This window comes from Amphiura filiformis, unplaced genomic scaffold (assembly GCF_039555335.1).
Source record: "Amphiura filiformis unplaced genomic scaffold, Afil_fr2py scaffold_51, whole genome shotgun sequence".
NCBI classification, from domain to species: domain Eukaryota; kingdom Metazoa; phylum Echinodermata; class Ophiuroidea; order Amphilepidida; family Amphiuridae; genus Amphiura; species Amphiura filiformis.
The window spans coordinates 691,662-712,397 of NW_027305515.1; the positions used below are offsets into that span (position 1 = coordinate 691,662).

Here is a 20,736-nt window from a genome sequence, read left to right on the forward strand (position 1 = left end):
CTAATCTGTTTCAAAAAGTGACATATATGTCGAAGATCTAGCTTGTTTCAAGGGTTTAAGTTCATTGTCTGTTTCCATAACTTGTATATTTTCTGTAAGTTTGGCGAACTTCTGGTCATATTCATCTTGCGTGTCTCCTTTTATCCGCTGCCAAAGTGACAAGCCTCTGTAAAGAACACAAAAGTACAGATTGGATGAAATATATTGGCATGGAGCAATTAAAAATTGGGTAAATAAACCATGAGCGCGCTCCGTCCTTACCGGAACGTCCTTCGAAGTTAAGCAGTAAGCATGAATACCGACACATGCCCATTACCGCGACCGCCCAAAATATTACCAATTGATTATATTAGACTCTAATGAACATACGAGAAACCCATATTATCCGGGTATATTAGAGAGATTGCGATTTCCAATCGTACGTATCGAACGTACGTGGAATCTATTCAAAACCACTCTCCTGTGACGGTATTTTGAATAGATTCCACGTACGTTCGATGCTACGTTTGGAAATCGCAATCTCTCATAACGAGTAACTTACGTACGTATAGGTTCCTCCACCACAGGTTTGATTCTGATCACTCCGCACAACAATATTGATTCGAACTAGCGCAGTGCTTTTCAAATTAGGACTATATGTAGCCATGATGTAGCGCAGTGGTTTTTTTTTTAGAATCGGACTAGTGTAATGTTTTTCAGCTTGGACTAGCGCCGCAGTGCCAGACCAAGTGTTTTTCAGATTCGGACCAGCGGGGTGGTTTTCAGAATTGTAATTAGCGGCGTGTTTTTCATAACATTTCGGATTAGCGCAATGTCGTACTGTTGCATTGGTTTTCATTTTCGGACTAGCGCACATTATTTTCGGACTAGGGTAGTGTTTTAGTGTTTTTCATTTTCGGACTGACGCACCCGAAGTATAGGAATATAGGAGAAGAGTAGTACCTTACTCTCTCGCTCCTTTGATATTAACTTACTTTCCTACAAGTTCTCCTTCTTCCAGAGTTTCCGGTAGTTTTCTTCCCAGTGTTTCAGGTAGTAATAACAATAGAATTCCAGCAACGAAAGAAAAGCTTCCAAATATAATGAAGGGTAGTTCTTGGGAGACGATATCGGCTAATAATAAGATATATGGAGATAAAATACTGCATATAGAACCGGAGAATGAGCCCATTCCAATACCGACATTCCTTCAAAAAGAAACGAAAAACGGGGTTATTTGAAAATCTCGTTTTACATGCAGGCTATTCCAGAAGCTTCCGGAAAAAAACCTCCTCCAATAGAAAAATTACAAATTCCTTCAATATTTTTTTATGGAATTCCAAACAATAAATGTCTAGAAAAGGACCGGTTTATTTAACGACGAATGAAGATTTAAGGTTGGTCTTAACCCTAGAGTTATGCAAAACGTTTGGGCTTCAGAACTGCTAAATTGTTGGTCTAAAGTATAAAAGTATACATAATCATTGAGAATGGCAAACACTTGGCAACGTTTTCCAATATGTCAGCGCTCAAATCGGACACAATAGAACAATAAACCCTGCGGTGCGTTGGGTATCATCATTCTCAATCGAAAACCCAAGTTTCTCAGAAAAACCTTGCTTCTCGAATCAATAAACTGTTTTTTCAAATCGAAAAACCTTTATCAAATTCGATATTAAATGGTGATTTCAAAAACTTTGCTTTTTGAACCGAGAAACCAGGTTTATCGATCGAAAACCTCGTTTATCGCAGAAAACCCAAGTTTCTCACTTTCATTATACAAAATACGTGCCATAGACGGGCGTACAATCACGCGTATGGGAATCGCAAACTCTCTACTATTTCTTTTTTCACGTAGGCTACACTTTGGAGCACATGTTGCTGTTGAGATAGCTAATCATGCTATTAAGGTGGTACTACACCCCTTGATAAATTTGTGACTATTTTTGCATTTTTCTCAAAAAATATAACACACTGGTAACAAAAGTTATGTATATTATAGGGGCAAGGAATCCAGTTACTACACTGGAATTTCAGTGAAAGAGGTACCGCTGGAATGTACCTCATTTCTTAACATTTATAATGAACCACTTGTCTTGAATCACTGAAATATCAGTGAAGTAATTATTGTATTCCTTGCCCCTTTAATATACATAACTTTTGTTACCAGTGTGTAGTTATTTTTTGAGAAAAATGCAAAAGTTGTCACAAAATTTATCAGGGGGTGTAGTACCACCTTAATATAGTCTCCATTTCTTTACCTTATCGAAGTGGGAAACAACTCGGTAGCAAATAGGTATACAACTGCATAAGATCCTGATATACAGAATTTCCCGATCATTGCAAAGACTAACGTCACATTGCCCAATTCTGAAAACAATACATAATAAATATTATTCGCTGTCAATGTGACGTAATATTCGGATTAACTACCATAGCAATAGGTTAAAACAATTTTTGAATATATCACGCTGCACTAGTACGTTCACGCGGTATACCTCTGCATTGAATCAAAAGTCGTGTTCACACGGTCGGACATAAGTGAGTTATTACCGGTAATAAATGACTTATAACCGATAATAGTGACTTATTACCGGTATTAAGTGACTTACGTCCGACCGTGTGAACACGACTATAGATGTCATAGAGCAGGGATAAAGACTTGGATCGTAATTCTATAGATTATTCATATCATGCTGATCACTCGCACCTGTAAGATTAGTATCTTTAAAAAGAGCGGTATTGTATTCAATATATGATTGCAGACATACACAGGTGGTGTGTACAACCTCCTTGTAGTGCAGCGCGATACATTCAAAAATGTTTTCACCTATTGCTTCTCACAGGGGGTAGGTGCCCCTGGCTACGCCACTGGAAGGAAAGTGGTTCAATCATGTGCCAGGGATGGTTAGTTGGGTATTAAATAAATTGTATTTTGAGATTGAAACACAATTTTAGGATGGAAATTTGGGGAGAAAACAAACCTACCGTTTGGTATTGGAATACAACAGAATAAAGAAATACTGCCAATAATCATGAACCCAGATATAAGACGTCTTCTCCCAAGATGATCCAGTAGTAATTGGCATAAAATATAGGCTGGAATATCCACCGCACCTGATATGAAAAACGCCAGGTACGGATCGCTGCTGAGATCTTCTGTGAAAAACGCCAGACCGTAGTACACCATTGAGTTGGCGATCCTTTCAAAGAGATTGGGCACCGTAAAAATTCGTTAATAAGCATATCACTGAAAAAATATTTGGTGTCATTTTCACACCAAAACTAGTGTCAAAAATGGGTCCTCAGGTGACCACCTAAAGGTGTCAAATTTACTCTTTTATGGGTGTAAGAAATTGACACCTTTGGGTGTCATGTTCATTTTGACACCTAGGGTGGCCACCTGAGGACCCGTTTTCAAAAAAGGTCATTACACCTAAAACAGGGTGTTAGATTGGCTCTATTAGGTGTCATATTGAGATATATTTACACCCTAATTGGGGCGTATCTTGGGAAATCTTGTCCATGCTATCGAGTCTGTAAGTACCTTACTGCAAGATTTCAGGACATTTTTGATAATAATCATGATATACGATAACTAATCCAAAATCACCCGATACATCCATTGCATCATTTCATGATTTTGTTTTTCTTTTCAGTCTTCATTTTCACTAAATTAAAAACAAAAATAATGGCGCATATAAAATTTAAATAAATACTCTGCCTTCTAAACCAAATCAATTGTGACGCGATTACGTATCACAAATCGTTATATAATGATGTACATTTAATGGCTTTAGTTTTTATACAAAAAAATGGAAACCCTCCCACTCGGCTATTTCTAAAACGTTATCAGGCTTCCTTAGTCTGTGATCAAATGAACGTTATTGTTATTTTATTTCTATTTTATTCTAAAAACAGTTTCAGAAACTGTTCATTATTACGTACTGCGGTTTACATACCACGCGAAGTTTATGATGAGTGTTTTGAATCGCATGTTAGGAGTTCGTAATAGGGCCCAAGCACTGACTCTCTGAGCATTATTATCACCCTTCTGTCACATGAAGAAAGCAAAACAAAATTAGTCAAGACGAATAAAAGAAATATAGTTCAAAAAACATGAAATTAAGTGTGAGTTATCATATCACTATTACTTTTGAAGTGCGTCATCAGCCGGTGTGGTATGGACACACAAATAAGGCCAAAAATTGTTTGGCGTAAAATTAGGGTAGGTAGGTAGGAATTGTTTAAACAAATTTTTAACTTTTTTAAAAGTTAAAATTTTCTTTTTAAATTCCTGTAAATTGCGTTTGACAAAGACCTTGGAACTTTTTTCTTCTTTCTTTTAAATATAATTTTTTATTTACTCTAGGGTCGGGCCTAATTTTAGGGTAGGTCGGGTTACGCCAATCAAACAATTTTTTAGGCCTTATTAGTGTGCGCGTTACTTTTTGTAACATTCAAAGTCAAACGAGCAGTTCGAGTATCAATATATGACGACAATTAAACACCCACCTTCACATCTTCAAGTTCTAAATTTTGGTCTAAAAATGTATCAGGTAATTCCACTTTATTGACTTTAGCAGCTTTCGTGAGAATTTTCTTGGCTTCTTCTGTGCGCCCTTTGGATAACAGCCATCTTGGTGATTCCGGAACAAGCCTACAAATCAATAACGATTCAGTTCTGAGTGATACAATATATTCGCGCATTGTATAGTGTCTTTGAAGTACCCCGGATGACTACAATTATTTAAAACATATTGCATTCGCCGCAGATGATGTGCGCGCGTGTACGTTTCCTATTATCCTACCTAAGCTCTTGACTGACGTCATTACCGATACCTTTGTCGGTACATTTGTTAGAAACTTAAAACTTTTAGAAAGCGGTTTCGGTTTTCATTTCAGTACATTACATAATCGTGTGACCGCAAAAGATCAGGTTTGAAGTTACCTTGATCAAAGCATACAAAAGAAGTTGTTAAATTTCACAGTGCAATATTCACGAGCAGAAAAGTCGAACAAGTCAATTTACATTGGAAAGCGTGGTTTACATTGCCGAATAATCCTAGAATAATCTCCCGGCTGTGAAAAAATATAGACCATCGAAATATTTCCACCGAGATTACAAAAGAATAGGCACCCGAGTGTTTATTTATATGCATATCGCATGCAAGAGGATCGATTGAAGCTATATTACTTCCAATATGGTCTAATTGACTTTTATTTAAGTTATTTATTGCTCGAAAGAAATGGGGAGAGTGTGTGTTGGGGTGTGTGTGTGTGTGGGGGGGGGGGGGTAAGGGGGAGGGAGAAAGATAAATAGAGGGGAGAGGGATTTCAAAGAGGGAAGGGAAGGAAGGGGAAGATAGAGCTCGAGAGTGGATTGGAATTTATGTGTAGGGGAGAGAAGATATCGCGTGTAGGGGGAGAAGCGAAGGGGAGAATGAGACACTGGGGAAAGGTGGAGAGGGAAAGAGGGTGGAATATTAGTGAGTGGAGAAGGGAACCTAGGTAAGAGGCTTTCCGGTGACAATAAACTAATTCATAATCAAATCACCTGCATCATCATGCATCGCTTATGTTCCATACAAACAAACAAACAAACAAACAAACAAACAAATCAAAATTTTATGACGCTTATACTTCCAGCACCCATGCCATGCCTAGCGCCTCACCAGTCTTGTTGCCGTCCACGCGTGATTGATATCCGATCCATATATTATTATTGTCCACATTATATATAAACACAAGGGTGGACATGTACCCGATAATAAGCTTAGCACGATCATGATAATAGGCTATTATACTTATGGTACTAGTATGTGTTCTTTCTACACTAAATTTGAATTTATTACTCTATCACTGAGCGAAAAGCGGTTGGTATTTGACCAATGAGGTAGTGGCGCTTTCCCTAACGCAATAAAAAGCGCTATACCTCATTGGGTAAAAACCAATCGCTGTCGCTCAGCGATGTAGTATAAATACAGCTTTAGATAAGTTCTGCTCCTCTTTTGAATCCCCTGATTTTTTGTTTTCTTAACAAAAGAGAAACTCATTAATAGTAATTTGGATACATGCAAGAAAGTGGGGTACGTAGCGTCGTCCGGGAGTATAATATAACCATACAAACATACAAAGAGCTTTTATAAACATAGAGTGGCAATAGATTACGTAACGCATTGTTCCTTTGTGCCGATTTGATTTACCGACACGCTATTCATCGAGAGGTACCTTTTGTTCGGGACAAAGGGCTTCCACCATTAAATCGGCAACTAACCTGACAGCGTATTAACGCTGTAATAGACAGGCTACTGTCAATAAGTGATCAAACGAAAGTTACGCGAAAGCGCCTACACGAGCGAGAGGTACCTTTTGTTCTAATACCCACCTTTATTTAGGCGCCTCATTTAAATAAATTCAATAGAGTTGCTGATCGGTTACTCGTAACAACGTGTCATTGCTGCCAGGTATATAGGTCTATCTGTGCCACTTTCTATAAATAACTCGTCATTATTATGGTTATAGGTCTATTCAATAAAGTCAAATGGGTTTAAGCCAAGGACAAGTGAGGGAGTGAAGGAGGGGTAGAGGGGTGAAAAGAGGAGAAGCGGATGGGTAATCGAGATTGGATGGGAGGGGAGGAAAAGAAAGGAAGAGGGGGAGAAGGAGAGCGAGGGAGTGACAGCCCCTAAAGTGTAGGCATAAGAAAGAATAAGTGCAGAGAAAGGAAAGAAAGCAATGAATAAAAAAATTATTATTATTATTATAGAAACTAAACATATAATAGCACTAGGCAGCCATTCAATGATGCCCAAACCTTTATGCGTTACATTAAAACAACAAGTATGTATTTCACACCGGCCAAACACAAGACATTTTTTATAACTGAACGTTGAAAGAATACTCTCATGAATATTGATTGGCAACATTTTACAATATGTCAGCGCTCAAATCGGACATAATAGAACAATAATCCATGCAGTGCGTTGCAAACATTATAGCCATGATAGCACAAGTCAACAAAATCACATGATACTCAATAAAAACATTTACCAGTAATAGGATAGAAATGCTGCAGACGGAATAGAGATTGCCAATTCAATCTTTGGCCATGCCCTCAGCCTCCATGCGATGAGTGCTATACTCATGTAGCCAATACTGTAGCAATATTGGACGCCCATACCAGCCAAAGCTCGTTTGGAAGGTCCGACTAATTCTGTCGCTGTATGTAACGAGATTAAGCAACAACTGCAATATTAATTAATACATTGTTTGCACATTGTTTAACTGATATCTCTTGGTTACTCATTCAACCATTCCCTGGCAGTTCTGGCCAAGATTATTTCCAGAACGGCACCTGTTACCATGCAATCATCAACATTTGATAACTAATTTCCTCATGCGGAGGGTACTTTCTGGAAAACTGGACTGAACAAGATTATTGATGATCTGGGTGTATGACAAACTGGTGATCGTGTCACCTATGGTAAAAAAATAATAAAAAATTCCAGTCAATAAGAATTGATTAGAAGTGCCGTGTAACGTATGGAAACACTGTATATTTTACATGTCCATTAATACCTTGTCACTATCTAGAATACAGTAAACTCATCTATCAAAGTAATCGGCATCGGTATCGGTCGATTAGATAATCGGTAATCGGGGGTTTCCGCTTATAGTCTGACCGGTCAAACACATCAGCCATCTACTAAAGATAGCTCATATCAGGAAATATCCATTTTGCTATTTATAGGTTAATGCACGCGTATTACTTATTGGGAGTGAAATTAGACAAAATAATGCACGCGCGCTGATGTTGATGCGTCTAATGCACGAGCCCGAAGGGGGGGAGTGCATTAGACGCATCAACATCAGCACAAAACACTGCGCGTAGTACGCGGAGTGCACAATATACACAATCAATGCATGTTTCGTACTTTTCTAACAGCTTTTCTGATTGGCTGCTTTGATATAGGAGTGTATGAACTACTAATAACACAGCAAACACAAATAATTTTGTTAAAAAACATAATAGACCTAAACGTCTTTATAAGCATGTTTTAATAACATATAAATGTCGGGTTATATGAAGGCCATTAAAATAATTTAAAAACCTTTGATACGAAAAACACTACAACGATATTTTTAAAACGTCAAAATGCTGAAATAATATTAGTAATACCTGCTAGGAAATGTTTCTGTCCATTTTAAACTGAAATAACAAGGTAAAGGGAAAGAAACCCCGCTGGCTATTTTGGCCGTTTAACATGGAGTCGTATGGGGGCGACATTATGTCCAAATTGCTCCGTTGACCTACAAACACAATAAATGAGGCTAATTCCATTTAGGTCAATAGTTGTAAGTTGCGACATGTGTAAACGTTACAAATATGCCCAAAAAATCAGGTTTGAAATCAAATTAACCAATTTCATTATAAGATCGTACGTATTAATATCGCTGTTATATTGGAGTGCAATGGGCTATTCCACTTAAAATTCACACTCCCCTGTGGAAGATTTTGAAAATATCTTCCACAGGGGGAGTATGAATTTCAAATGGAATAAGCACATTAGGCAGCTCCATTTGAAACTTACTCTCCCTCAGTGAAAGATTCAGGTTGAATCTTTCTCAGAGGGTGCATGACATTCACATGGAGCAGCCTAATGTGTGGGTGGTGTGGATTTTAAATGGAATAGCCCAATATTGTATAAATTGGCAGGCAGCTGTTCGTGGCATCGACAATGGATCGTTAAAAAATACATCATATACTGAGTAAAATGCAATCATTTACTTTGAGATTACTTTTCATACTCCCCCTGCACAGTGTCATCGACCCTATATCTTCATGGGAGAAATCGCCATGGTAGGTTGAATCCACAGCCACGATTGGCCATTTGGTTCAGACCTTTGAAGCTCTTTGAGACGAATAATTAGTCGAGGGACATGACTAAGGCTACTCACAATAGCCGGGTAATTGATCTTGGTTGTGCGTGAATAAGCTTGTATACCCCATTGAAGTCAATGGTCATCGACTTTTATACTGCCTAGTACTAGTGCAGCTGTACTACACGATGTAGTCCATACAGGACCAACGCAGTATAAAATTAGAGTTTTGGTCCGATTTTGAGTTCAAAGCACACGGCCAATTTTCAAAGCGCATTCTAGCGACCATCATATCTGTTCAACACGTATTTTCAAGTGTATGAGACCACATCTGGTTTCTTGAGAAAAATTCATTTACGGGAGATATTCATCATTTTCTAACCCGGTATCCGAAGATTTTCGTCTGATATCAAAATCGTGCATAGCAATTCACGTGTATCGATCCCGTGTATTCATTTTAGTGTCTCTGCTACACCAAATAATTATTAGCCAGGCGGTGTCGGTGTGCCCTGTGGAAGATATTTCCAAAATTTTCCACAGGGGTGGTGTGGATTTTAAATGGAATAGACCAATATTGCATAAATTGGCAGGGCAGCTGTTCGTGGCATCGACAATGGATCATTAACAAATAGGCCTACATCATATACTGAGTAAAATGCAATCATTTACTCTGAGATTACTTTTTCTTGGCCTCAGATGAACTTCTAAAAACGTGTTTAAACGCAACGATTTACTTAATAGAAAATAATAGATATCATAGTTTCCCGATGAATTGCAGTAACATCAGCATTGGTAGAAAAGAAGGGCGATGTTTTTATTTGGTGTAGTGAAATAATGTTTTCATCTTTTATTGTGTAACTTCTTATCACAAACAAACATCACTGACGGATTAGAAAAATATAAATTTAATAAGCCAAATCGGCATTAGAAGTTTGCAATGCATTGTGGGACAGTTTGTGCATTTTTAGGACACTTTGCCCTCTGACCTATCGGGAAAATTCAGAAAAAAAATGGTGTTTGTGCGTACAAAATATAATTGAAAAAGTTTACTAGAATAAAAATAAATCCAAAAAATATGTTCATTATATAAATTAATTATTTAAATATTTTTAATGATAACATTATTCCAATAATAAATTAATGAATAATAATTAGAGCAATTTCCCCGATATGTCAGAGATCACTAGTGCACTCATAGAAATTGTTCGTTGGCATTACTCAGTAAGTTGATGTAAGTCGTTGCGTCAACCTTCTGAGTAATGCCAACGCGTACAATTTTGAGTAACGCTGACTCGATATCATTATGTTGGTCGCACTCATTTGCACTTACTTTATTGAGTTGTTACAACTCAGAAAATGAAACTAGGTTAGCATAATTTTCTAGAGGTGTGCTATAGTATACAAAAGTTTGCACTGATTACAAAAATAAATATTTGAATACTGCTAATTGTGCAGAAAATGATCCAATTACGTGAATTAAGTAACAAAGTACCAAATTGGAATAACTCAAAACAATAAGTACCAGTAACTTAATACGAACGAGTTACATCAACTTACATGTTTGAGTTACAATAACTCAACTAATTGGTTCTTTGAACCTTGTTTATTTTTCTAAGTTCCCTGAACTTGAATTCAGAAGTTGGCATTACTTAAAAGGTTGACGCAACGACTTACATCAACTTTTTAAGTAATGCCAACAAAGTTGATTTATAGTTGACGGAACTTTTTGAGCTTTTTCAGCATTTTTAAGTTCGGATAACTAAAATGAATTTTGTTTTGGCAACTTTTACACTATTTTTGAGTTGTCCAAACTTACTCCTTTTGAATTGCGCCAACAAGGCGAACAAGTCATTTCTATGAGTGTGTCCCAGAAGTGCTCTCAAAAACCGGAAGTTACAATGTCGATTGGGCTTATTATCTACTTTGGCTGAGTGGTATTTTGGCCAAAAATTATTACGTTGCCCGTGTTATTATGAGACGATAGATGCACGACAGCGGCTGAAACAATACCTTTATTCTCATTCTTAAAAACTTCAATTCAAATAAAAAATATCATAACTATACAAATTTTAATCTAATTAAATTCTAAAATCGATCAGTCTCATTGCTGCTATGCGCTTCCGATTGGTTCAAATAGCACGTCGATGCCCACGAGCTGAACCGTATTATATCGCGTCATATCACACGGGCAAGAAGCCGAATTCGCTGTTGTAGTGCACGTTAGTAACCATTGGTTACTGCTCCAAGCCTGGGCTCATACACCTGTTCCAAATTTTGATATGCCATAGGCTTTGTGTTAAAGAAAGCGTGATCCAGTTGACCTAGCAACGGTCATATTCTAATGAGCACTACGACAGCGAATAAGATTGCAGGAAGTGTTTAAGGGGGTACTACACCCCTGGCCAATTTTGTGCCTATTTTTGCGTTTTACTCAAAAATTATAGCGCATTGGTGAGAAGTAAGATATGTATATTATAGGGGCAATGACAACAACTACTGCATTGAAAATTCAGCAACTCAAGGCAAGTAGTTATTGATTTATTGATGAAATATTGGTTTTCCCTCATTTTTGACTGTAACTCCACAACTCAGGTCTGTGCTGAAATAAAACTTCCAGTGCAGTAGTTATTGTCCTTGCCCCTATAGTATACATATCTTACTTGTCACCAATACGCAGGGGCAGTACCCCCTTAAGAATAATAATTAGCCTTACCAATTACAATGGCTACAACGAAAACACCAGATGCCGTGACGCCAAGAAGAAATTGTACCGCACAGAAGACGGGGAAACTCGGTGAAAATGACGCACCAACTCCAACGGACACCTTTGATGAAAATTACATTGGGAATAAAAGTTAACTTTAATCTTTGAAGTGTTTTATAAGGTTCATGTAAAGATCGTTTGATGCACGTATACTTGCCCTGATATATTTAATTACGTAATGTTTGGCACAATAATATTGAACTGACCATTTTTAAAAAAGTTTTCGAATAATCTAATTCGGCTGAAGTCGTATCTTAGACATTTTGTCAGGTCGTATACCTTAATAATTATATATATGATACAGCTTCGTAGCGATTAATGTTGACAAATGCATTAAGGTTACTGGATCATTTCTGCGTAATTGTAGAGGGCCAGGGAATTCACTTTATCATTATGAAAAATCATATGAAGAAATTAAAGCGCCTTTGGAGTAAAAATTGTGTAATATTGATAGACACAATTTCAATCAATGACAAAAAATAATTTGTGTAATTGATCAAAAAACAAACGTTTTATATCAATTTTGAATTTAGCCTAAATCCGTAAATATGACACCTCTCGCCCATTTTTTTAGATCAAGGCTGTTTTTACTACTTTATTTATTATTTACTTATTTATTAACGGTATACAAATAGCCGGCAGGCAGCATAGGCTGAAAAGCGCCGGCTTTACAAAATACAAATTACACATCAAAAATATAAATATATATACACTCAACAATTTACTCAACAAAACGAAAAACAGCGATACAGGCAGAGTAGTACACTAACCAGCGAACCATTGTGGAAGCTTTTTCACATTCATGTTCAAAAATTTCAGAGAAAGAATGAGGCCAGATATTGATGAAATATCTTTTGCCGGGATCTTTTGTTGATTTTGAATGATACTGTCATGAAGTCGTAAATTTTAAGGTCAAATTCCAAACACCGAAACAAAACATTGTGACGCAGATATTTCCTGACTTATGTAATTTCATCATCGTATCTGTGTCTTCATTATTTGTTTGAGACCTTCTCCAAACTTTCGTGCTATTTATATGTAAAACGGCCATTCCATTTTTACAAATTGTGATATTTTTTATGTAAACAAAAGGCTAAAACACAGCATTATGAGATTTATGTTTTATATGATCCGTCCAACTGCCTGCGTGGCCTAGCGGTAAAACCCGAGGTCCATTTCTCTAAACTTTACGAAGCTTCGTAAGTCTCGGAATCGTTCGTAACTTAGTTCCATTTCACTAAACCTACTTACAAACGGTACCCGTCGTAAGTAATAGGGATTTACTACATGGACCCTTCGTAAAGTTACGTCTAGTATTGGGTATTCGTAACTTTACGAGCGGTTACTTGAGTTACGGAGGGGTAAGTTTAGGGAAATGGACCCTTGGATTAACGGATCACTGGTTCGAGTCCCATTGAAGCATGACTGCATTTCGAAATGAGTCACTTGTCGATAAACCATGTATAGGTACCCTTAAACCAAAACCCAGGCGGTACTCTGTTGAAAAGGTAGGTACATGTGCGACTTGCTACCAACAAATGAGCATAATGTCGCAACTTAGTAGTTTCGAGACGCCCTGGCTACTGCGGTTGTTTCTTACGCACCTGTTCAAGGCAGTGGTATGTCTGTATGGCGTTTGCGAATGGGTGCACAATGCAATGAGTCATTCTCAAAGGATATACTACTGGCTTGTACCCTTACTAGGTGCGCGGCAAACAAAGAACATCAACCTAGTTCGCCAGGATGTCTCGAAACTACCGACTTTACGCTCATTTTGAGGTAGCAGATCAAATACGTGCCGCCAATTACGATTATGAGTCGCATTTTCACCTCTTACTATAACTAGGTATGTCACAGTGGCTGCACAATAATTCTGCCACATTGTACATGCAAGCATAATAGTGAATTAAAAAGCGCGCGCATCAAAGTCGGCTGATGTTGGAAAACATCCATGTCAAAAATGAATTTCCTTAGTATGTTCCATTTATCCCAATTGTTTTAATTTTTAATATATGGTATATGAAACCTTTCTGAAGCTACAATTGAGTTCAACAAAATTAAATTTTGCTTTGTTCAAGAATTACTACCTGTTTTACGGATTGTAGAAGATTGCTCATAAATCAATAAATATATGCCTATTGAAAAAGTCGGACCTTCCACCATTCAGCTGAAGTTTCAGTCTTTCTTATCACGTAAATTGTTTCCGTCGACAACGAATAAAGCACTTGAGGGAAACTAGTTGAAACATAACATTATTAATAATATTAAGGAGTAGTTTTCCAAACCACATTAGCTCTAAGCCATTGTGTGTGTCCAAGGCCATACTATTTGTGTATACGCGGTACAGTGGAATGGCTGTTCCTTTTATCTATCCCATGTTAATCCAGATAACAAAATGTTAATTTAAAGTCTCATTGCAAATGAATTTTTATTTTTACTTTTCGGATTTGGCTTTGATTAATGGTGACACATACCATGTTTACAGTAAAAAAGAAAATTCTATTCCAGACACCGTCAAAATGTCAAACTTTGTACTTTTTTGTATTATTTTTAAGTAATTAACTGCAGTTCTTAAAAGGTTCATATTTCACAAATTTATGATGAATGAATAGACTTTCATTAAATATAAAAAAACACACAAAATTACTCATTAATATCATGAATACATAATTAGCTGTAATTAGCTAATTTGCATAATTAATTACTTTTTGTGTATTTTTTTGTTATCAATTGAAAGAACTTTGTATACATATGTGTGTGTGTGGGGGGGGGGGGGCGCACCCTGATATCATGTACGGTTTTCTATTGGCATCAATTTTGCATATTTTAATAATTAATATTAGCTGAACTTAGTCATTTTTTCAGCTTTAATTTGTCTGCAGATTAGCCGAATAATTGGCTGAAACATGGGTTGCTTTTTTACCCACTGGCTCAAGTACCCCGTCCCGGGACCAAAACTTAAAATCACAATCTGCGAAAACAATACCTGCATGATAATTCCAAATAGAAACATGGGTTTTCTGCCTACGACATCTGCTAAGTAACCAAAAACGGCCGAACCGACCATCTTGCCGGCCAGAGCTAAAGACTTGGAAAGCTGACGTTTTGAATTTTGCCCACATACTAAATCGAACTGAAACAAGATAAAAGAAAGAGTTAAAGACAAAAACTGCACTTAAAGTTAAAATGCAGTATCTAGATATTAGCTCCGAACTGCTTAGGCCATATTGACCTTTTTCTTTCTTTTCTACAATGCACTATTCCAGGGGGGTATGACGTAGTTCATCAACCTCATAGATCGTGTGCATCCGATGGTCTTTGCCAGGCCTTTGCAATTATTTTGTCTTAATATGGGCATACTGATTCCATATATGCGGATTATCGTAAAGGCCATCGACTTTACTAGTTATGCAATTATTGAATACACGAGTGATGCGGTGATGCAACTCCGAAAAAAAAGCGAAACGGACGCCGGTAAAATATCACTGCGTGTCCCGTCATCAGTTTTTCACCATTAGGTCTATAAAATGTATACAAAGTTAGGTTTCAATAACAGGAAACTTTTTTTGGCGACGACACCATGTCCATAAGGCATAGAAATGTTGTTTTTTGCCCCCGAAAGGTATTAGTGATCGTGGTGCCATTATCATGATTATTGGGGATTCCTTTTTTGTCGCAAAACACATCATCTCCCCGGGAGAGTACAGAGTTATGTTCATTACATTCGGGAATACGGACATTTCGGCTGATGCCGTCATCACAAAAAAGGAATAGTGGATAATGGCGCACGATCACTAATACCTTTCGGGGGCAAAAAGCAACATTTCTGTGCCTTATTGACATGGTGTCGTCGCGAAAAAGCTTCCTGTTTGAAACCTAACTTTGTATACATTTTATAGACCTAGAGGTAAAAAACCAACGACGGGACAAGCTTTGATATACGGCCGGTGTCCGTTTCACTTTTTAAGAGATGAAAATAAAACGTAAACAATAATCTCTTACACAGATGTTCTGCATCGCCCCGTAACTGCATCACTCGTGTATTCAATAATTACATAATTAGTAACATCGATGGATTTCACGATAATCCGCATATATGGAATAAGTATGCCCATATTAAGACAAAATAATGGCAAAGACCATCAGATGTACACGATCAATGAGGTTAATTGACTACGTCATACACCCTGGAATAGTGCATTGTGGGATAGAGGGAGGAAAAGTCAATACAGATTTGGAGTACGTCGAAGTACTCAAGTAGACTAAATCATCCAGTGCTCGAGAGTGCGCAGAGTAAGTCGGCATGTTTGATATATGTTGCGTTAGATAGTTTTAGCTTATAGCCCCGGGTTACAGCAGGAGGGTGAGAGTGCATAAGGGCAATGTCGGGTAACTGGTATAAACAAGAACTGGCATTCAATTAAAATTCCTTTAAAAAGGAAATGGGCGTACCAAAGAAAAGTGTCCATGATTTAGGGCATTGTAAATGTTTGACATTTATTATGTATATATTTCGGTGATGTCTGAAGACCGGAAGGGTAATGACACAGCTTAACTGTCTTGGTGTATACATGCAAGGAATTTGGGCAATACATAATTTATACCTACTTACATCTGTCACTGCCGTCGACTCGTAAAATGTGTTATCATAAACCCATCCTTGATCACATTTGAGAACGACCCCTTCATCTTTACACTGGTCGTATGGCTCCGATCTATTATACTTCTCACACTTTGACCATTCTTTATTCTTACACGGAATCGTACAATTTTTCGTCGGCGAAAATTCCTCGTATTCTTGTCCAGGAAACGTCCGGCAATAGTGTTCTGGTTGAGCACTAAGAAATGTGTTCCCAAGACTGTGCCACGCACTGGGAATCGCTAATAAACAGATAGTGATACAGACATATTTCTGATAGCGTCCAAATTCGCCAATATTTTTGAGAATATCGTCATAACGCATTGTCACTATTAGTAGTACACAATTTGGAGCCACTTAAACCTTTATTCCGTAGGAAGTTGGAAACGTCTGGTCCTTGAATATGGTTTGGCAAATATTAAATCGAAGTGCCGAAAAACCTTTCAAACTTTTGTCCCTATTTATGCACCCGCTGATTCACAGTTTTACGGTGCCCATGTGGCATGACAACCGTTGAACTGTCATTAAGTCGTGTATTAATCATCCCTATCATGTTAACAATGAATTGCTATTTAGCAATAGAGAGAGTGTCTTTTGTTTGTTGTTTGTCAGTCTGCCGGTTGAAAAAGTCATTACATGCTGTGAAGGTCGTTTTTATTTTGAATTGCAAGCAGCAGGAATGGCCGTTACATGATCCTTTTCATTTCTATTTTCTATCTTGCTTAAGGGATGTGGCTGTAGGAACAAAGACCAAACAAACATATTCTTGTTTACGCCGTAATATTGTAGTATTTCAACCATTTTACAACTTCAGCTGTGTAACTTGCAAAAATTCCCGCTAAAAAGTGGTTCTTTGAATTTTTAAAATACATTAAAAATCGCATTGGACTTTTCGTACTGATTATACTATAATGATTACCTGCCTATAATGTTCTGATCACACTATAGACTGGGATTATATGTGACCCCATTGCCAGGCAATTTGTTCCTATTGTTCCTTGTCTGGAAAAAGTCAGGGACCGTGCTTTTAAATAACCCGCCAGAACACAATAAGCCATTGACCTGTGTAGTGGTCATACGTTGTTCATTCGACCATAAAAGATTTCTAGTCCCTCAGCAACTCATTAAAAATGCGTTGCATCAGGTCAGGGATTCTATTATAATAATTCTAATCCTTTCTTTGAGGTGAATAGATAAAAGAGAGTTCTTGAAAAACAGGTGTGATGTTGTAGATAATATATTATCATCAAAGTTGCTGGCATATAGGACATTTCGTGGAAGTGGCGCTTATTATATATTTCTTGTAAACACAATCTAATGTGGTACTCGCTACATGGAGAAGGTCGGTCTGCAAATGTCCATGCATGAAGCTATATAGTAGAGATATTATAGCTTCATGTTCAGTGTAAATCAATTAAAATACTATAGCTGGATATCAAAAAATCGTGATGCATTCCTTCTTGTTATGGACGATATTAATTTTGATATTACTGTGACAAAATCCATTCCCTTCTCAATTGATTAGGCTCCAGTCTTAGGCTTTCTTTTCTAAAAATAAATCATAGGGCCTAAAGGCAATTAAATATGGGCTAAACCCATATTCGGTATGCGGAAAGTTTTCATAGTCATCTATTACCTATACCAGGGGTCCGCAAATAGCGTGGCTTCCCGAGTGGCGCGAGGCGCCGTTTAGATTTGAAATAAATAAATAAATAAATAAATAAATAAATAAATAAATAAATAAATAAATAAATAAATAAATAAATAAATAAATAAATAAATAAATAAATAAATAAATAAATAAATAAATAAATAAATAAATAAATAAATAAATAAATAAATAAATAAATAAATAAATAAATTCCCATGTTCTCCGTGTAAAGACAGGCTAAAATAGTGCAAAATATTGCACCAAATGGCGTCATTTGCACCTCAACTTTAAAAAAAAACCACGTTAACTTCACAGGGGGCACCCCTCTGACTCCCCCGGCCGTGCTAAAGCACCGCGAAAGCTGCTTCGCAGCCATTGAGTGGCGCTTTTCAGTCTTTATTTCATGTGGCGCTTCAACAAACCTATTTGAGGAAGCCTGACCTACACCAGTTTTCACCCCGATGTGGCAGTGACGTCAACGCGTTGAAGCAGCTGTTTCGCTCGCGCATCTATGCGGTGTCTTTAAGCGCGTGCGAGTGTACACCAGCGCTTTGATCGAACGCTAGGGAGTGTAATGAAATTCATACAGTGCTGATGTCACTGCCATATCAGTAGCCTGAATCCTTCTGGCCTCTAATGACGGCGTCTTTTATTTACCCACAATCCGTCACTTTGCCTTATTCACCAACAGCACAACCCGATGACCGTGCGTAGTTGTTGAAAAACTGAAGGATCCAGTCTACCACATCAGGGTGAAAATGGTATAGCTTATCGCAAACCAGCCAAATTTGTATATGTTTGAATAGCTATAGAATACCCGTGAATATAGTGTCAGAAACTCTCACACATCTTGGGATAACCTTGTCATTAATGTGAGACAGAAAGCAACGCCATTTTGGGGATATATTTGAACATTGCGAGGGAAAACATTGCGGTAAAAGTAAGTTAATCATGAAAATCGTTTAATTCTAATAATATCAACCAGTAACGGACACTTAGCCAAGACTATGTGAGAAGTTTGGGGTATGTAAAGCATTTTCTTGTTATAAAAAACAAGGAAAAAGCAGTCCAAAATTAAACAACTCGATAATTTAAAAAAGTACATTTTGAGAAGGCCTACGCTGGTTCTTTTAATTCTAGTTCAAAATCTGTTCATCACCTGCAGTCCGATTTGGTATCTACGGTTTCATAAAAGTATTGGGAACTCTTTTGGATGGTATTTTGATTTAAAAAAACGATACTGTTAAAAATATCGGTATTTATGCCAGCGACATTTCTATTATGTAAAATGCATTGAAAATTGCCGGCTAAAAAGTGCATAAATTAAAATCGCGAACAGTAATAGCAACAACAACTATCTACATTCCAAGCGGAAACGCTTTTCAAAAACATACCACCTTTTTCGGGCAATCGCTGAAACCGAAATATGAAATTCTAGGCCATCTGTAAAAAAGTGCGTGAGCAGAAATGACCATGAACTTGGGTCACCGAAATAAGTGTTTATATTGGTGTCAGGCCTTTCATAGTGATACAACAATTAGCCCCCAATAATGGCTTTCATTTGAACCGTTATTTGTTAAACTGCGATTTTTACTTTTTGAGAAATCAATGAATGTATCAAAAAACTTTTCGAAAGTCGATTTAAAATGGCCTAACCCGTTAAAGTCTAGAACACTTGGGCACTAAATTCACGGTTTTTGTATTAATTATGCAAACCTATGGCGAATTTTGTTGGCTTGCTCTCAACAAAGTGAGGCAAGGTATCGATCGGTTATGAATAATTCCCCGATTCACATCAACTCTTACTCGGCCCATTTGATTGAGGTCACCATGGTGTCGAAAGTGTAACGAATCGTACCTGTTGAAGAGAGTAAAAACGCTCACGACGGTCACAATGGGCGGAAATGGGGTCAACTACTATGATCCCATCAGGCAGCAGTGATAATTTTTCCAAGAAAGTCTTCTTATTTGATAAGAGAATGCCTTTTTGCTATAGTAATGCCGAAATTAGGAATTATACTGTCAATAATACGAAGGAAATGCATAACATGTGATAACTCACGTGACCTTGCGTTATGGCGCCGTATTTGTATTTGTGTTCGTATTCATCTCCTCATTGTCCTGTGAAAAATATCAATCTTCACTATGATCAGATATAATGGTATTTGGCTCCCGGCATGAAAATCACACAAACGTGACTACGGTGTTAGAGAAATGCACAATTAATGAACAAACACGCCTGCCTGAGTTTTGCAGTGACGTGTCTATGAGGAGCAGGCTTGGATGCAAGGATTTCAGCTAGCCGGACTGAGATCGTGTAGAGTTTTGGCCACAGTCTAGCTACTTCCCCTGCTGACTCAGCCTGGTATGGCTCTGAAAAGACACCGTTTGGTTTTTAAGGAGTATACAAAGGAAATAAGAAGAAATCAACGTACGAGTATACAGATAGAGATATGTACGGCAACGTGGCAGACAGCTGTTTGGCCATAGGAAATCACTAAGGTGCAGTGAAGCATATAAAGTACCGTATTGGAACAAAGGTATTGTACACGAGAGCATTGTTTAGCAGATGGTGCACATAGCCATAGCAGCTCAAAGCACCAAACCTCTTCAAACAAACAGAAACAGAAACTGCAGTATTTTAAGATTGGTGGCTGGTTTACATGTAGTTAATTCTGAATTGTCATATGTATACTCGATTGTTTAACTTGCTGATAAATCGTGTTTACTGCACATCTATCTGTTAGAATTCAATTTTTTAAAATATAATTCTATCATCCAGACGGGGTTATGCAACAGAATTTGACACTGCTAGATTTA

The 20,736-nt window shown here is 37.4% G+C and overlaps 1 protein-coding gene across 1 annotated transcript; it reads right to left on the reverse strand.

Moving 5' to 3' along the window:
* LOC140144368 (organic cation transporter protein-like) lies at positions 1 to 16,736 on the reverse strand. Its single transcript, XM_072166186.1, has 10 exons — positions 16,239 to 16,736; positions 14,613 to 14,759; positions 11,576 to 11,687; positions 7,033 to 7,201; positions 4,486 to 4,639; positions 3,942 to 4,033; positions 2,968 to 3,182; positions 2,241 to 2,349; positions 975 to 1,187; positions 1 to 166 (listed from the first exon to the last, which is right to left on the reverse strand). Exons 1-10 carry the CDS (start codon positions 16,587 to 16,589, stop codon positions 1 to 3), a joined length of 1,728 nt encoding a protein of 575 aa, XP_072022287.1. The 5' UTR covers positions 16,590 to 16,736.
* Positions 16,737 to 20,736: the final 4,000 nt, after the last annotated feature.